The sequence below is a fragment of the Nomascus leucogenys genome, chromosome 2 (genome assembly GCF_006542625.1).
Source record: "Nomascus leucogenys isolate Asia chromosome 2, Asia_NLE_v1, whole genome shotgun sequence".
Taxonomy (NCBI): Eukaryota; Metazoa; Chordata; class Mammalia; order Primates; family Hylobatidae; genus Nomascus; species Nomascus leucogenys.
In genome coordinates this window covers 46,436,081-46,454,227 of record NC_044382.1, presented here as the reverse complement: position 1 = coordinate 46,454,227, position 18,147 = coordinate 46,436,081, and the positions used below count along the sequence as shown (strand labels likewise).

At 45.5% G+C, this 18,147-nt stretch overlaps 1 protein-coding gene across 1 annotated transcript; it reads right to left on the bottom strand.

Moving 5' to 3' along the window:
• Positions 1-3,300: 3,300 nt before the first annotated feature.
• Positions 3,301-16,223, bottom strand: SF3B3 (splicing factor 3b subunit 3). The gene is made up of 11 exons (XM_030829497.1): positions 15,591-16,223; positions 14,401-14,555; positions 12,138-12,312; positions 10,917-11,122; positions 10,663-10,819; positions 8,435-8,560; positions 7,467-7,679; positions 6,820-6,918; positions 5,828-5,971; positions 4,398-4,502; positions 3,301-3,927 (listed from the first exon to the last, which is right to left on the bottom strand). The coding sequence occupies exons 1-11, from the start codon at positions 15,606-15,608 to the stop codon at positions 3,787-3,789; spliced, it is 1,539 nt and encodes a 512-aa protein (XP_030685357.1). The 5' UTR covers positions 15,609-16,223; the 3' UTR covers positions 3,301-3,786.
• Between the last annotated feature and the right edge of the window lie 1,924 nt (positions 16,224-18,147).

The window sequence follows — 18,147 nt, the reverse complement described above, 5'->3', positions numbered from 1 at the left end:
TCCTCCAACCTCTGGGTGCAGAACAGAGCTGGGAGGAGGTGGTTCATGGTAGGTGCCCAGTAAACGTTTGTGGAAGAAATGAACGTATAGCAGCCTCTAGTGGGTTAGCGTGTCTCCTGATGGCTTAAACAGCTCCTGGCCAAGCACAGTGGCTCATGCCTGTAATCCCATCGCTTTGGGAGGCCAAGGTGGGTGGATCACCTGAGGTCAGGAGTTCGAAACCAGCCTGGCCAACATGGTGAAACCCCAACTCTACTAAAAATACGAAAATTAGCCAGGCGTGGTGGTGCATGCCTGTAGTCCCAGCTACTTGGGAGGCTGAGGCAGGAGAATTGCTTGAACCCGGGAGGCAGAGGCTGTGATGAGCCGAGATTCTGCCTCTGTACTCTAGCCTGGGCGATGAGTAAGACTTCATCTCAAAAAAAAAGAAAAAAAGAGACACAACTCTTGGTTGCGCTGGTTTAGACTGGTGTGTAGCCTACTACACTTGCCCATTTCAGTTCACCTGAACTTCACAGGGCGTGTTGGGCTACCAAATCACTCAAACGTCAATCAACCATGGCCAAGCAGGTGTTTTAGAGTCCCTGCCTTGTCCTCGAGAGCCATCTGTTCCTCCCTCCATTGTTACGTTTTTTGGACCGGGTTTGATTTCAGCAGCAGAGATGTTTCTGAGCTCTACGTATAGCCCTTGAAAATTAATTTTAAGGGTGTAGTAAAATATTCACATACAATATTCTATATGCAAATGAGCAAGTGGACGACTCAAACACATGTCATTTCTATTTTGAATAGAAAACAGGATTTAGAGGCTGGGCATGGTGGCTCATGCCTGTAATCACAGCACTTTGGGAGGCTGAGCTGGAGGGACCACTTGAGGCCAAGAGTTCGAGACCACCCTGTCCAACATGGTAAAACCTTCTCTACTAAAAATACAAAAATTAGCTGGCCATGATGGCACATGCCTGTAGTTCCAGCTATTTGGGAAGCTAAGGTAGGAGGATCGCTTGAGCTCAGGAGGTAGAGGTTGCAGTGGGCTGAGATCACACCACAGCCCTCTAGCCTGGGCAAGAGAGAGAGATTCCGTCTCTAATAAACAAAAAAACAAGAATTTAGGACCAGGCGCAATGGCTCACACCTATAATCCCAGTGCTTTGGGAGGCCAAGGCAGGAAGATTGTTTGAGGTCAGGAGTTCGAGACCAGCCTGGGCAACACAGGGAAACCCTGTCTCTACAAAAGTTTAAAAATTAGCTGAATATGGTGGCACACATCTGTTTTCTCCCCTACTCTGGAGGCTGAGGTGGATCGCTTGAGCCCAGGAGTTCAAGCCTCAGTGAGCTATAATCACTCCACTGCACTCCCGGCTAGGCAAGAGAGTGAGACTGTCTCTAATAAAATTTTTAAAAAATTAAAAAATAAAACAGAACTTAGGAATTAAAAAAAAAATTGAAAGCCAGACGGATCCCATCCAAATGCCTTAACATTTCTGGCTTTCCTCTAACAAGCTCAAGAAAGGCAGCAGCGTGGGAACAGCACACATTCTGGGGACCAGCACTCTCCCTGTGAGACGAGCCTTTTCCAGCGCGTGCCGGCAGCTGTCTCACTAGCAATACATTTAAACTAACCAAGAAAAGCAACATTCCAACTAGAACCCCCCTCCTCCAAAGGAATGCTATTCTTGGCAAGAGATCTTCCAAAGGAAACATCTGCAGAACCTCTGCCCATAAGGTCAGGGGAAAGCTGAGGCAGCTAAAAACTTTTCAGTCCTAGGATCCAAGTCACAAGGGCTTAGCAATGGAACAGGATGGAAGCAAACCCAAGGGCAGATCCTTCTGACTGAGTTCTGCAGCAGCCTCTGATGGGTCTTGCCAAGGCTGGAGAGAGGTCTCTAGTTACCTCATTGCTCAATCGAACCACAGGAGTCAATCAGGTCCCCTTAACAATTACACAAATGGGACTTATCATTGAGTCACATCCAATCAAATTTTAAACTTTTGGAGGTCCTGCAGCAACTATGAAAATTCCTTTCCACATATTCAAGCCCAAATCCTTGTCCTAGCCCTTCCTCTTATAGAGGACAAGCAAGCTGATGGGCAGACTTCCAAAGGAAGCTCGGTGGTGACAACTCCTGATTCCATAGATTAGGTTTTCCTTTCTTACATAACCCCCTACCTTCTGTACGGAGTTTATGTATTTCAGTCGAACTTGAGTTAGAAAAGAGGGGAGGAGCTGCTCAAATATCTACGCTGAGTTCCTCAGATGACTGCATGTCAGCATCACACAATTTGATAGAATGGATTTAGGGCCACAGGAAAAAATGAGCCCTGAAATTAGGTTTTCAAAATCTAATTCAGAACTACTGTCTACTATGCAAATTCATGAGCTAAGTGAGAAAAAACCATGTTATTTAGGGATTCGATTCCTGGCAAAACCTGGGTCTCTCTTGACTGATCTAAAACCAAGTCATGATTCAAGAGATACTTAGTTCCAGGAGACAGTGTCACAGTGTCAGGAACCCTCTGTGCTGGGCTCTGGGAGGTTCAGATTGTATCCCACCATTCCTGATTCTAACCCAGTGCTCACCAGATCATTTGCTCAATTTAGGTGGCTGAGCACATGCAGACGAAAGAATGTTTTACATTGTGAAGTATCGAGAACAGTGAGCTCGCTTCTCCAGGTTCAAGGCGCAAGGACAGCCTGGAAGACGAGGGCTTCCTACACAACTAAACAGGAGGAATTCTCAGGGGTGGGCTGGAACATTTCTGGAACTGGGCCTCTTCCACCTGACAGGCTCTCATTATACCCTAAAGGCCCTCTGGAACCCACCTGAGATGGGTGCTGCAGACAGGCCCCACATATACACAGTTCTCAGGGGCAGGGCATTATCTAGGTTCTTCTGTACTGACCCTTCCTATGGTCCTATGGAGCCAAAGATCTCTTTAGGTGCTGTATCAGTAAAAGGGGCATCTGCTAAGACTCCCCAGCTGGAATTCATGCTAAAATCCCCATACTAACATCCTCAGAGTAGAAGAGGAGGAAGAATCAGCCACCTTTCCTCAATACTCAGTGGGAAGAGGGGTGGGTATCCACATGGTTATTGAGGCCATGTTTCATCAGCACAGCAAAAAGAGCCAGGAAAAAACAAAGAAACCACCACAGACCTGGGGGTGGGGAGCCACAGAGTGCCGCAAGTCCAAGTAGGCACCTGGAAGGAAGGAGTCTACTCAGTTCTTCCCGCTCTAACTTGGACTCAAACCTTCCACCTACATCCTCATCTCCAGAACAAGACACATGGACGCCAGTCACCTTAAAAACTAGGTTTCTATTTCTGGTTAGATTCTAGAGCAGTGGAACTCAGGAGTGATACTATACCCTACCCAGTCCCACCACAGCCTGCCTTCCTTCCTCCCACAAAGATAACATTATACAAAACTGTATTTACAGGAAAACCAGTTAAAAATTAAGGGTGTGTGCAAAAGTAGACAGGAGAGTCAAGACATATCAATGTAGGGACAGCTTTGGGGAATGGGAAACTCGGGTTCCACACTGGAACCTGGGGTTGTGTATCATGTACCAGGTGGGGAGAAGTGTAGCAAATCTCAGTGCCAATTTGAGGGGAAGCCAGTCATTCCAGGAGAAGAGCTAAGGGGAAAGAGCTGTTGGCTTTTATAATGCAGTCTTAATTATCCAGTCACCCTCCTGCCACATGGCAGAAGCCAGGTGGCAGTGATGGTGGTGGGGGAAACAAAACACACAGTCTCTGGCAAGCCCCACGGGGAAAGGAGGGCTCAGAAGGCATAGCGGGTCCGGATATCCTCAAGTTTCTTGGACACCTCGGGTGGGGTTCGGTCCAGTTCTTCAGAGACGTTCTTTTGTTTGTTGGGTTCCATGGAATTGAACTGCTCACAGAGGTCTCCATCAATCACATTCTAAGATATGGAGAAAGCAGAAGGAAAAAAAATGGTGAGATGCCCAAAGAAAATGGCACATGCTAAAGAAGCACTTGTAGGGAAAGCTGTTTTTTTTAGTTTTTGAGACAGGGTCTCACCCTATCATCCAGGTTGCAATGCAGTGGGATAATCTTAGCTCACCGCACTCTCAAAATCTGGGGCTCAGCCTCCCAACTGGCTGGGACCACAAACGTGTGCCACCACGCCCAGACCGGGAAAACTTTTTATTCTCCACTCGATACTTGAACCCCACTTGTAGATCCAGGAACACTATCTTCAGTTGACTCTTGGTACTCAGAGTTCAGACTGGCAGAAGCAGGTGAAGCCTTTGCTTTGGCTGTGATCTGCCCTGAGGGGAGCACCTTCCCTGGTACTATTCCCATCAATCCACTCCCTGTGCTGCTCCTTTCTCAGGATCTCCCTTTTCAGCTCAGATTCCCCCAACCTACCTTCACAGGGAAGTAGTAGGAGCGAAAGCTGAGGTGGTCCCGCCCACAGAGAGGGGGATGTTCAGACCGCAGGTGCATTTCCACATGCTGGAAGAAGTCATGGTCCTGGCAGAAGAAACAAAAAATCTGTCACTGAGAAGTGATTTCAACTAGTCTAGAGTTTCCAAAAGCACAACGAACAGACAAGCCATTCATTTTTACTACACAAACACACGGGAAATATCTAATCACTTTCTGATAATCCCAGGTTTTTCTGCTACAACACGATAGTTAAAACCCAAAAGGAGACCACATGTTGTCTGCAGTGCAAGAGAGAATGCCACACATAAAGAATGGTTTGTGAGGTCAGATTCCTGATCCCAACTTCCTTGGCTGGAATAAAACATGCCGAACTCTGACAAACCTAGAGTTGATTCCATATGGCGGTGTGTGCCCCAGGAGGGATCATCCCATCAATCCTGGCAATACTAGTCTGTGGAGTCCGGTTCTAGAGCTCTGGGCTCAGGCTAACCTTGTAAACTCGCATCAGACTGAAGCAAACCCTAGGACAGTATAAAAACAAACGGCCCGGCTGGGCGCAGGTGGCTCACGCCTGTAATCCCAGCACTTTGGGAGGCTGAGGCAGGCGGATCACGAGGTCAAGAGATCAAGACCATCCTGGCTAACACGGTGAAACCCCGTCTCTACTAAAAATACAAAAAATTGGTCAGGCGTGGTGGCTCAGGCCTGTAATCCCAGCACTTTGGGAGGCCAAGGCGGGCGGATCACAAGGTCAGGAGATCGAGACCATCCTGGTCAACATGGTGAAACCCCATCTCTACTAAAAATACAAAAAATTAGCCGGGCGCAGTGGTGGGCGCCTGTAGTCCCAGCTACTCGGGGGGCTGAGGCAGGAGAATGGCGTGAACCCGGGAGGCGGAGCTTGTAGTGAGCTGAGATTGCGCCACTGCACTCCGGGCTGGGCGAACCTGGAAGGTGGAGTTTGCAGCGAGCCGAGATCGCGCCACTGCACTCCAGCCCGGGTAAGAGTGAGACTCCGTTGCAAAAACAAACAAACAAACAAAAAAAACACAAAAAATTAGCCGGGCGTGGTGGTGGGCGCCTGTAGTCCCAGCTACTCGGGAGGCTGAGGCATGAGAATGGCGTGAACCTGGGAGATGGAGTTTACAGTGAGCCGAGATCGCGCCACTGCACTCCAGCCCTGGTAAGAGTGAGACTGTCGCAAAAAAAAAAAAAAAAAAAAGAAACCAAATGGCCTTCCCTGGATGTGGGGGAATCAAGATTCCTATCTCCCCAAGTATTTCTGTCACTTTATATTCCCAGAACATTATTAATTATATGTGGGGACAAATGAATTTGACCTCTTAGGTAGATTCAGCACCAAGAAACAACCTTAAAAGTCAAGGCCAGAGTAATGTGGGCACTCTCACCTCATGGGACGTGAATGGCACAAGGATGCCAATTCCTCCAGACAAAGTGGTATAGACAAGTGATTCTGAGCCTCCGGGGATCAGCGTGGTCTTCTGTAAGGACAGCACCGTCTCCCCGACATGGTAGTTCATGATCACCTCTGCCTGTGAGTCACAAACAGACTAGTGACTGTGTGCACCTTGGACTCCCAAGGGCAAGCAGTGCTCCCTAAGGCACATTTCACCATCTATTAACACCCAAAAATTATTATAGAGGCCAACGTGGGAGGATTGCTAGAGCCCAGGATTTCAATACCAGCCTGGGCAACACAGTGAGGTCTCGTATACCCATACCCACAAAATCTGCCAGGTTTAGTGGCATGTACTGTAGTCCCAGCTACTCAGGAGGCTGAGGGGGAAGGATCACTTGAGCCTAGGAGGTGGAAGCTGCAGTGATCTGTGATTGTACCACCACACTCCAGCCCGGGCAACCGAGTGAGACCTTGTCTCAAAAACAAACAATAAATCCAAAAATTATTAAAACCTATACTTTAAAATTCTCACATTTACTTAAAGCTTAATGCCCCATACAACATGCTAAAGTTACTGTTCATCATTTCTTAAGCAAGAACCATTTTGTTAAATTTATCAAGCTTGCCATAAAAAAAAGGAAAACACAAAGAAAATTATAGAAAACAGCAATCACTAGGCTTGTCTTCTAAAATAGATTTGCCCGAAAGTCCAGAGATGTTCTATTAAAGCAGCACATGCCTACAGGAGAAAGTAAAGCCCAGGACACACCTCAGAGCAGGGGACTGGGAATGGACTCTCTCTAAGGAACTCGCTACTCTCCAAGGAGATTTTTTGCAGATTGGTAAGAAAGGACTGTGGACGGACAGCACTCAGCACAGTCGCGTGCACTGTGAATAATTCACCAAAAGCAATTTCTTCAGTGAGGACAACAGGAAAAGTGCTAAGCAGTGTCCTCCCTGGGGCCCATTCTGCAATCTTACCTTCTGGGAGGCCCCATTGAGCAAGCCACGGTCCCACAGGGCTTTGTTTCCTGTAGGGTCCTCATCTACTTCATCGTTGGTGTTAGGTGGGAGCCTCACCTACAAGGAAATGACACAAGTCACACTGCTGGGGCCCGGACCTGCTCACCTGGGTCACCAAGCAACAGGTCTGGCCCAGGTCCTTGCAAGTAAGCCACAGGGGCACTGCCTAGACAGAGGCCTGAGCCCACGTGTCCTGCACCTGCTCTGGCGGGCAGGAGCTGTGTCTGAGAACCAAGAAACTGAAAATAATCGACCCATTAGCAAGAGTTTAACACAGCTAAGGGTAAAACCAAAACCACACAACATAGACAACAGACGTTCCAAAGTTCTTATAAAACATAAAAAGAAATATCAGCCATTAGCTCAAACTAAACCTATCATTAAATCATGTTCAATAGGGAGGAGGGAGATAAACCAGAGAGAAAAATCCAAAAGACCAGTAAGAAGGCTTAAAGAACAGATTGCCTGTAGAGTTAGCTTTAGTAGGATGGAATTTAATATCCATTTTTACTTCTGAGATTTGATTCATCTTTGGCTTTACCCACAAGAAACTGAGCCAGCTTTCCTACACATCACTGTAACCCAAGTTAACAACATCAACTCACCACACATATGTTGCCAAACTTGTCTGCCCCAGCCACAGTGTCATAGTCCAGGAGGCTGGCTGTAGTGACCCATCGGGGGTAGGTATCATCAGCAAAGATGATAAGCTGGTTTTCATTACGCTTGTAGCGAACCCAGATGAAACTTTCTTGGACGTCAGATACAATTACCCTATGTCCAATAGTCTGGATCCCAGAGATATAATTGGCAATATGCTGGGAAAAACAAAGACAAGAGTGATGGTGGGTGTAATCTTGGGGTTCAGAACCCAAAGAAAGTCCAGCTTTCTGTATGACATATGTAGGGTCAGCAGAACAGCAAATACCAAAAACCAGCAGTTAGCAATGAATTCTAGGTGGGAAAAAGAGCCAAATAGCTTTTAATATAGTGCAAATATATGCCTAACTCTCACATTTCCTTTCCTTATAGAAGCTAGCAAGACAGAAAGCTAGTTCTTGTTTGGTAAGTCAATAAATGAGATCCCTCTACTCCTGCTCCTCTCAAAACTCAAGGGCTGGTGCGGTGGCTCACGCCTGTAAACCCAGGAATTTGGGAGGCCAAGGCGGGCGGATCATGAGATCAAGAGCTAAGAGACTAGCCTGGCCAACATGGTAAAACCCTGTCTCTACTAAAGATACAAAAAATTAGCCAGGCGTGGTGGTGCGCATGTGTAATCTCAGCTACTCAGGAGGCTGAGGCAGGAGAATCGCTTGAACCCAGGAGGCAGAGGTTGCAGTGAGCCGAGATCACGCCACTGCACTCCCAACCTGGGCAACAGGGCGAGACTCCGTCTCAAAAACAAACAAACAAAAAAATCAAAAAAACAAGTGCATAATTCTGAAGCTGGAATTGGGGTAACACAACAAGTCCTAATAAAGATAAGATTTTAAAACTCAATGCCCACCACCCCACCAATGCCCCTACCCTTGACACATGAGCTAGATCGCAGCACCAATGCCAGCACACTTACCTTATTCTCACACTTTCGGAGTAACTTCTTCTTTCCCAGGTCATAGACACGCAACAGCTTCCCCACACCAATCAACACCCTCCCCTGGAATGGGGCAATGGCAGCAGGGACCTCTTCCACAGGAGTCTATAGAGGAAAAGCAGGTAATACAGCTATTATAAATGCCTGCCAGACACAGGCCCCACCTCTCTGCCCAGAAATGCCTGCTTCCACAGGAGCCTATCATTAAGAAACACACCAGTGAGCTTATTTTGCTAATGAATCAGGGTGTTGGGGTGAACAGGCCCCGCATGCTGCATTCACCCAGCAGAGGGATCAATGCTGTAAGTGACAAGAAGTTCTGGTACCAGATGACTGCTGCCCAGAGCCTGTGCTAGGTTTAACTGGCCTCATGAAATAATAGCGTGGCCTTAGTAGCTAAGAAGTGACTGTAATTTGTGGAGGGACAGGAAAAAAATGCTAGTGAAAAGTGACATCTTTTTTTTTTTTTTGAGACAGGGTCTCACTGTCGCTCAGGCTGAAGGGCTGTGGCAGGCGCAATTATGGCTCACTATAGCCTGGACTTCCTGGGCTCAGGTGATCCTCCCACCTCAGCCTCCCAAGTAGCTGGGACTACAGGCATGTGCCATCACACCCGACTAATTATCTGTATTTTTTGTAGAAACTGAGTTTAACCACATTGCCAGGCTGGTCTCAAACTCTTGGGCTCAAGTGACCTGCTTGACTCGGACTCCCAAAATGCTGGGATTACAAGCGTGAGCCACTGTACCCAGCCTAGTGACATCTCAGTTGTAAAGGAGAGACAAATTTAATATGAAAAAGGGTCTATGAAGTATTTCTTAGAGGATACTCCCCTTATGGTAGGGTTGAAGGAATCCATATGCTGTCAGTGTGGAGAGGAGAATATTCTTTTTATTTTAAAAATTATGGTAAAATAGTCATAACATAAAGTTTACCATCTTAATCCTTTTTTTTTTTTGAGACAGAGTCTCGCTCTGTCGCCCAGGCTGGAGTGCAGTGGCGCAATCTCGGCTGACTGCAACCTCTGCCTCCCAGGTTCAAGCGATTCTCCTGCCTTAGCCTCTGGAGTAGCTAGGGTTACAGGCGCCCACCACCATGCCTGGCTGATTTTTTATTTTTTATTTATTTATTTATTTATTTATTTTTTTATTATTATTATTATTTTTTTTTTTTTTTGAGACGGAGTCTTTCTCTGTCGCCCAGGCTGGAGTGCAGTGGCGCGATCTCGGCTCACTGCAAGCTCCGCCTCCCGGGTTCACGCCATTCTCCTGCCTCAGCCTCTCTGAGGAGCTGGGACTACAGGCGCCCGCCACCACGCCGGCTAATTTTTTTTTTGTATTTTTAGTAGAGACGGGTTTCACCATGGTCTCGATCTCCTGACCTCTGGTGATCCGCCCACCTCAGCCTTCCAAAGCGCTAGGATTACAGGCGTGAGACACTGTGCCCAGCCAATCATTTTTAAGTATACACTTCAGTGGCATTAAGCACATTTACTGTTGTGTAACTATCACCTCCAGAATTTTTTTCATCTTCCCAAACTGAAACTCTGTACCCATTAAACAGTAACTTCCCAGAGAATGCAGGTGGAAAATAATATGAAATCTTTTTTTTTTTTTTTTTTGACAGTCTCACTCTGTCGCCCAGGCTAGAGTGCAATGGCACAATCTCGGCTCACTGCAACCTCCGCCTCCCGGGTTCAAGCGATTCTCCTGTCTCAGCCTCCCAAGCAGCTGGGATTACAGGTGTGTGCCACCATGCCTGGCTGATTTTTATATTTTTAGTAGAGACAGGCTTTCACCATGTTGGCCGGGCTGGTCTCAACTCCTGACCTCAGGTGATCTGCCTGCCTCGGCCTCCCAAAGTGCTGGGATTACAGGCGTGAACCACCGCGCCCAGCCAGAATATTAATTATTTAAACTGCTGAATTTTGGTCACAAATTGTTGCCTGCTTATTAAAACAGTAAGAAAGGGACCAGTTCAATGTGCATCTATCTCCCCATTATGGATGGTTAGCACAAAGCCTTCCTGTGGAATGCACAGGCACAAGAACATCACCGCAGCTAGGAGGCCCCAACATTTTCCATGTGCTGGTAAGAGAGAGATAGGAATCAAGGAGCTGGTCCCCAAAGACCTGATCCATAACATAAGCAAAAGTGAGAGAACTCAATGGGACTTAAGATCTAGGAGCACCACTGGCTGATTCCTACCTTGTGCAAAAACTCCAGTTTTTCCCCATTGTTCACAAGCTTGTAAGTATAGACGAAGCCCCCTGCCACAGATCGGGGGTTTAGTATCAGGTCCTTGGCCACACCCACCAGCACATACCAGTCTTCACCAGTGTTGGAGAACCTGCACACAGCCACACTACACACAGAATAAGAAGCAAGAGTAAGGCCTTAGTCAAAACCCAGAGAGCTCCTGTTCCAGCCTGCCAAACCCTGGACTGTCCTAAGCTGCTTACCTAAAAGCTGCCTCATTCTGTTCCAGCTGAACAAGGTCCAGTGTGTTCCCCTGAATGGGATTCATCACCCGGATCACAGAGGCCCACTGCCCATTGCCAGCCTTGGGAGCTCCAAAGATGGATTCAGGGAGGTTTTCATTAAGGAATGCTGCTGCCATCTCTGCGGCCAGCTCCCGCTCATCCTCACCTGCTGCTTCCACCATTTCCTAAACCCAAAAAAACAAGTAACTGAGTTGGCGTGCTCAGAGGTAGGGGCTGGCTGAGAAGAGGACAGGTAGCAAGAACACTCCAGGGGGTTCTTAATACATAAAGCAGCAAAGTCAGCCATCCCAGCCAGGATTTCCCAACATGAATATTAAAGGGAGAGGTGTATAGACTAGGGAAGACAGAAGATCAAAAAGGGAAATCCAGACATTGCTAGTTACATATTAGTAGAAAACACCAAAAAGAACAACAGCTGTGACAAATATTGAACTAGTGGCTTGAGAAAAATGACAATGGAAACTCCATTTTTCTACCCAACCCATCTGATTTCCCTTACTAAGACTACTCTGTCTCCACTCTTTAAGGATGAATACAGTTCTACGTGGTGGTAGCTATTTGGTTTTTGCTAAGCAATGAGTTCTAGAAAGAGCTGGTGTTGTGGAGAACATGAAAGCTGTCTCCTTTGGGCCCAAATAAAGGAAATTACAGTCTATTTTGGAAGCTCAAGGACGGGAGAATTCTGTTTCAGAGAGGGAACTTAATTGTGAATAAAAGGAGGTCAGAGTATAGTCCTGGGTTACAAGAAAGGCTCTAAAATGAAGTACTTTGGGACAAAGGCTTCTGCTTAAAAAAGCTGAAAAGAGCCTAGATCTTTAAAAACAAAGAATATAATAACAATTGCAGGAGTTTAAACTTTTGATAGAGTCTCATGTCCAGAGTGCCACCGGTATGCAGTGGCATGATCATGGCTCACTGCAGTCTTGAACTCCTGGGCTCAAGTGATCCTCCTGCCTCAGCCTCCCAAGTAGCTGGGACTACAGGAGTGCGCCAACACACCAGGAGCCCTTTTAACATTTTTAATACAGGTACAGTTTTGCTATGTTGCCCAGGCTGGTCACGAACTAGTGGCCTCCCGCAATCCTCCCACCTCAGCCTCCCAAAGTGCTGGGCAGTTTAAACTTTTCAACATAATTTCACACATCTTTTAATGGAACCCCTGAACGTTAGTCTCATTACCTCTGCCATCTGCTGCTTTCTCTGAGCTTTTGTGGCCTCAGTGTAGGCATTGTGGTCCGTTTCAATGATAATAAGGTTGTTACTCTCAGGGTGGATGACAAATTTCCTGGGTGTGTACTGCAGTGGGAAGGCTACTTGATTGAAGACAGCACCGAGCTTCTCTAACGCCAAAATCCTATGACAAAAAAGCAAGGCAGTTATTTAATACTCATTCGGACCTAGAAATTGGTGTTGAAATAGACTTTGAGCAGTCAGCAAACACATCAATCCCTGGAGCTCTAACGTTGGCATTAGGCAACATTAAACAACAGCCGCCTACTCTAGAAAACTCTGCGATGCAGACACAGCGATCCAAGAAGGGCCTTCCCATTTGGCAACACCCTATCACAATTCACGACAGTTCTCGTTCCTACCAATGAAACACAAACGATTGTCAAAAGCTTTTTTTTTTTAATCACTCCAATGATAATAAAGAGCCCAATCCCAAATTTGTTGTGAAACACTGCAATTACCTGAACATATATGGTATTTGTAGTGATTGTGCTTCATAAAATAAAGTGGATGGCTTTGTGAATAAAAATCACCTCAGTTTACGAAAACTATGACAAGGCAAGAGATAGCAAATAAGGGACCTATAAATTTCTGTCAAATGGGACAGAGATGCACACATAAGCCAAACTATGTGCAAAATGAGCAGAACCCAGGTACTCTAAAAAATATAGTTACCTGATCTCTAATGATGGAGTTTTATTTGTAGTTTATTCTCTACATTAAAAAAGATAGGGGCTGGGTGCGGTGGCTCACGCCTGTAATCTCAGCACTTTGGGAGGCCGAAGCGGGCAGATCACCTAAGGCTAGGAGTTCAAGACCAGCCTGGGCAACATGGTGAAACACCAACTCTATTGAAAATACCAAAAAAAAGCCAAGTATGGTGGCACGCGCCTGTAGTCCCAGCTACTTGGGAGGCTGAGGTGGGAGAATCTCTTGAGCCCAGGAGCTCAAGACCAGCCTGGGCACCAAGGTGAAATCCTGTCTCTATAAAATAAAACACAAAAATTAGCCAGGCATGATGGCACGCACCCATAGTCCCACCAGGTACTTGGAGGTTGAGGCAGAAATAGCTTGAGCCCAGAAGTTGGGGCTGCAGTGAGCCATGATCACACCACTGCACTCCAACCTGTAAAACAGAGTAAGACCTTGTCTCAAAAAAAAAAAATTTAAAAATAAAAATTAAATAAAAAATAAACTGCCCGCAAGAATTCTGCTTTTATGTCTCATAAGTCACCTTCCCTGATTTAGTTTTGGGGGGAAGTAAGTTCTGCTGCTAGGAAAGCCTAAAAATCTGTAGGGATTGTCTAAATCTATAGCAATTCAGGAGGTAGGGGCCACAGATGAGGCTACAACAAGGCTGGCTTAAAAGACAAGGGGAACATTGACAGGCAGGTATGTATGTGGGTGAAGCATTCCAGCACAGGTAGAGATTAAAAAAATATTACGGGATGTAGAGGAGTGCAGGGAGATCAATTCTGCTGGAGCAGAAGACAAATACAAAGATGACGGAAAGAAAAAGGACAATGACCATGAAAAGACCCTGAAAGCTGTTGTAAAGAAATTTTGGGAGCTCATTTGATAAGCAATAGTGATTAATCTATCAAGAGGGCATGGTTTCATTATGAACAGCCAATAGTTATAACCAGGATGTGAACAACTTTGGTGGCTTAATTTTAAAAGCCCCCCAAAACTTGAGGAAGCCAAACTGACTGAGTTATTTTAGGTTCTTTTCCATCTTGCAAAGAATATTACATATACTGCTCAAACCTCACATCAATATTACCAGGAAGAACAGTTTGGTCAACTTGAAAAAGGTCTAAATAACTTATATGTAGGTTAAAATTTAAGATTTAATACCGCAAATGACAAGACAGAGTAAGAAAGGTTATCAATGCAGTGATCCAATACTTGCTCTAAAACTAATCCAATGGCAATGCCCTTTTGCTAGAAAACAAAAGTCTGAAATCTCAGGAAGATTGGACTGTATTAAAGCTTGGCCTTGAAAGTCTTAACAGAAGCTAAAACACCGAAACTTGGCTCTCAGGTACTAAAATGCTGAGCCAAATGAAGGTTTCAATTGCAACACACAAGCTTCATGGTGAAGTTGGCTCTTTGCCACCTCTTCACAGCCTCCTCCAACACTCTGGCAGAACCAGTCTGAGCCCCTGGCAGAAAGGCTTCCTGCGGAGCTTCAGACATGAGACTCACTCACCGCAGGGTGTTGGTGGAGATGGCCACAATGCCCTCGGGACACTGTTCCGAGGCAAAACCCGATGCAAATTCCAGTGTCTCGTAAGACAGGGGGGTGAGATGGAAGCGAGATTGGTAAGAATAGCTCAACCATGAGCGGCTTGACATGGCCAATACCTGAGGGGAAAAAAAAAAAAACAGCTCCAATAAGGTTTGGGAAAAAATACAAACATGGTAAGCTGACCAAAAGCCCTATCCCCAAATTTCAGTCTGCAGAGTATCCTAAAATATTCTAGAAATCTAACAGGCTATCTTAAGAAAAAGAGGGCTAGAGAGGCACTATGGCTTAGCATATGTGAAAAACATGGGCTACGAGCCATATGATCTAGACTAACCACTTCATCTCTCTAAGCCTGCTTCCACGTGTGTAAAATGAAAACAGTACCACAAGGCTGGACAGCTGCAAGAATTAAATGGAAGGAAGGCCAGGTGCGGTGGCTCATATCTGTAATCCCAGCACTTTAGGAGGCCACGGCGGGCGGATCACCTGAAGTCAGGAGTTCAAGACCAACCTGGCCAACATAGTGAAACCTCATCTCTACTAAAAATATAAAAATTAGCTGGGCGTGGTGGCATGCGCCTGTAATCCCAGCTACTCGGGAGGCTGAGGCAAAAGAATCGCTTGAACCCAGGAGGCGGAGGTTACAGTGAGCCAAGCTTGCACCACTGCATTCCAGCCTGGGCGACAGAGTGAGACTCCATCTACAAAAAAAAAAAAAAAAAAAAAAAAAGAAATAAATGGAATCAATTAGCACAGTGCCCAGAAACACTAACATTCTTAACTACAAAAGGATACAATGTTTCCCAATCTCTTTCACTTGTAGTAAACTTGACACTGATCTAAGACTGGGATAAAACCTGAGAATTCTTGTGGCTAGTGGTGTCCTAGAGGGGAGGTTTCCAGCCCTATTTGACCAGCCAGAGGGCTAAAGGGATCGATATCTCTACCCAGCTATAACCAAATCATAACATGGTGCCATGGAGCCCCAATGAGGAAGCTCTAGGTTAGGAAACTCAGGACTTCTCACATGAAGGAAACCAATCAAGATGGAGTGGCAAATTAGTGAAAGTAAAGCTCACAGCAAAGATTGTTCTCAGATGGAGCCACTAAAATCTCAAACATGTTGCCTGTCCCCAGCCTTCGTTACTTACTGCCTCCTGGCCTTGCATTCGGACTCGGAAGAGCTTCACAGGACGGGACCCCAGGTACCGAGTGCGAGTGTCAGACAGATCCCCAGTGACAGGGTCCAAGACAGTCCTCAGCAGCACACCGTTCTAATCAAAAGGAGAGGAGCAGGTGAGGCCTGATGGAAGCTTATCAGCTCTGATGGGAAAACCTCTCCCTTGGCTACTTCATATAAGAAATTAGAGCAGATGGAAAGAAATGACTTCGTTGTTTAAAAAAGATGCTAATAATCAGATAGCCATTCATTCATTCTCCCACTAAATCACTTAATCAATCAAAGTTATGGAGCATCTACTAAGTAAAAACACACTTATTTTTCACTATATCTTCTTAATATTTCTTTTTACCAGGTATGTTAAATCCTTCTTCACTACTGTATATTTCAAATAAATAATTAAATAAACACAAAGACCATGGTCCCTAAACAGCATTTCCTCTTAAAGGAACAAGGTTCCTAAAAGGAATGACTAGTTTGGGGCAGGGGCAAGAATGTTCTAGACACATGTGGGGATACTTTATTATGCAACAAGGCAAGGAAACCCCTACAAATAGTGGAGTCATGTTAAAAGGACAAAGGAACTAACTTCAAATAGAAATTCCCACTTTTCTAGAATGAGTCAATTTACCACCCCCGCCCCCCTCAAAAAAAAGCCAGGTGAGGTGGCTCACATCTTAATCACAGCACTGTGGAAGACAAGGAAGGACGACTGCTTGAGGCCAAGAGCTCAAGACCAACCTGGCCAACATAGCGAGACTCTGTTCTGTTTGAAAAAAAAAAAAAAAGTTTTCAGCACAAATGTATAAAAATCCACAAGCTTATGAGTTACTCTATTTTTTAAATTTTATTTATTTATTGAGACTAGGTCTCACTCTGTCACTCAGCTGGAGTACAGTGCCACAATCTTGGCTCACTGCAGCCTCCACCTCCCAGGCTCAAGCAATCCTCTCACCTCAGCTTCCCAAGTAGCTGGACTACAGCATGCGCCACCATTCCCGACTATTTTTGTATTTTTGTGGAAATGAGTTTCGCCATGTTGCCCAGGCTAGTCTCAAACTCCTGAGCTCAAGCAATCCACCCACCTCAGCCTCTCAAAGTGCTGGGATTACAGGTGTGAGCCACAGCACCTGACCAATGTTACTCTAAAAATAGCAAAAAACCCACTTTACTGGGCCCCACTGAAGGGAGTGCTGTGGCCCTCACTCCTTACTCTGAAAACAGGTGAACAATGGGAAAAAAAGTATTTATCCTTTTCCTGTATGAACCGTACTTACAGTAAGCAAAGAAATGATGCGAATTTTGTCTTTAGAATGCCAACTAATTACATCCAAAAATAAATAAATCATTTTCCAACCACTAATGAAAGAATGAACCTAGGCAATGTGTGTAATAGCTGTAAGTAAAGGGTTGAGGGAACTTTAACACAGATACAGATAAACATCCCAACATCACTGAGTGGGACAACCAGACATTACACACCTCCTGACATGATGCAACAGGAGTAAACAGCACCACCTATTAAGTATTCCTGTCCCCCTCCCCCAATAATTAAATCTGAATCTAACCAACTTCTTCTTCTGCACTATCCGATACTATAGCTACCCCAAGCCACTTGTGGCTAGTCAGAACTGAGACAGGACCAGGCGTGGTGTCTCACACCTGTAATCCCGGCCCTTTGGGTGGCCAAGGGGGTGGATCGCTTGAGCTCGGAGTTCAAGACCAGCCTGAGCAACATGGTGAAACCCCATCTCTACTAGAAACAAGAAAAATTAGCCGGGTGTAGTGGTGCACACCACAATCCCAGCTACTCAGGAGGCTGAGGCATGAGAATCGCTTGAACCCAGGAGGCAGAGGCTGTAGTGAGCTGAGATCACACCACTGCACTCCAGCCTGGGCAACAGAGCAAGACTCTGTCTCAAGGAAGAATTTTTTTTTAAATAAAAATAAATTTTAAAGAGAACTAAGACTGTTAAGTGTAAAGTGCCAAATACCAGATTTCAGACTTGGTTTAAAAAGAGAAAAAAAAGGTAAAATAGCTCAGCAATTTTTATATTAACTACATGTTAGAATGATTTTAGATATAACAGAGTTAATAAGACATTAAAACTGGCCAGGCACGGTGGTTCAGGCCTGCATTCCCACTAGCACTTTTGGAGGCCAATGTGGGAGGATCACTTGAGGCCAGGAGTTCAAGACCAGCCTGAGCAACACAGTGAGATCCTGTCTCTATTTTTTTTTTTTAAAGAAAAAAAAAAAACATTAAAATTACTTTTTTCCTGTTTGTGGCTACTAGAAAATTTAAATTACACCTGTAGTTCACTTTACATTTCTAATGGACAGCACGGTCTAACTCTACCCACCAGCTTGATACAGAGGATACAGGAACATTGAACACACAAGGAATGACTTTATTAAGTCCAGAAGGTGGGAAATTCTACAAGACAAATGATCTGATCTTATAATGCTTCAAAATGGGGTAGGACAGTTTAAGAGACATAAAAAGAAAGATGAAGCAAATGGAAAAA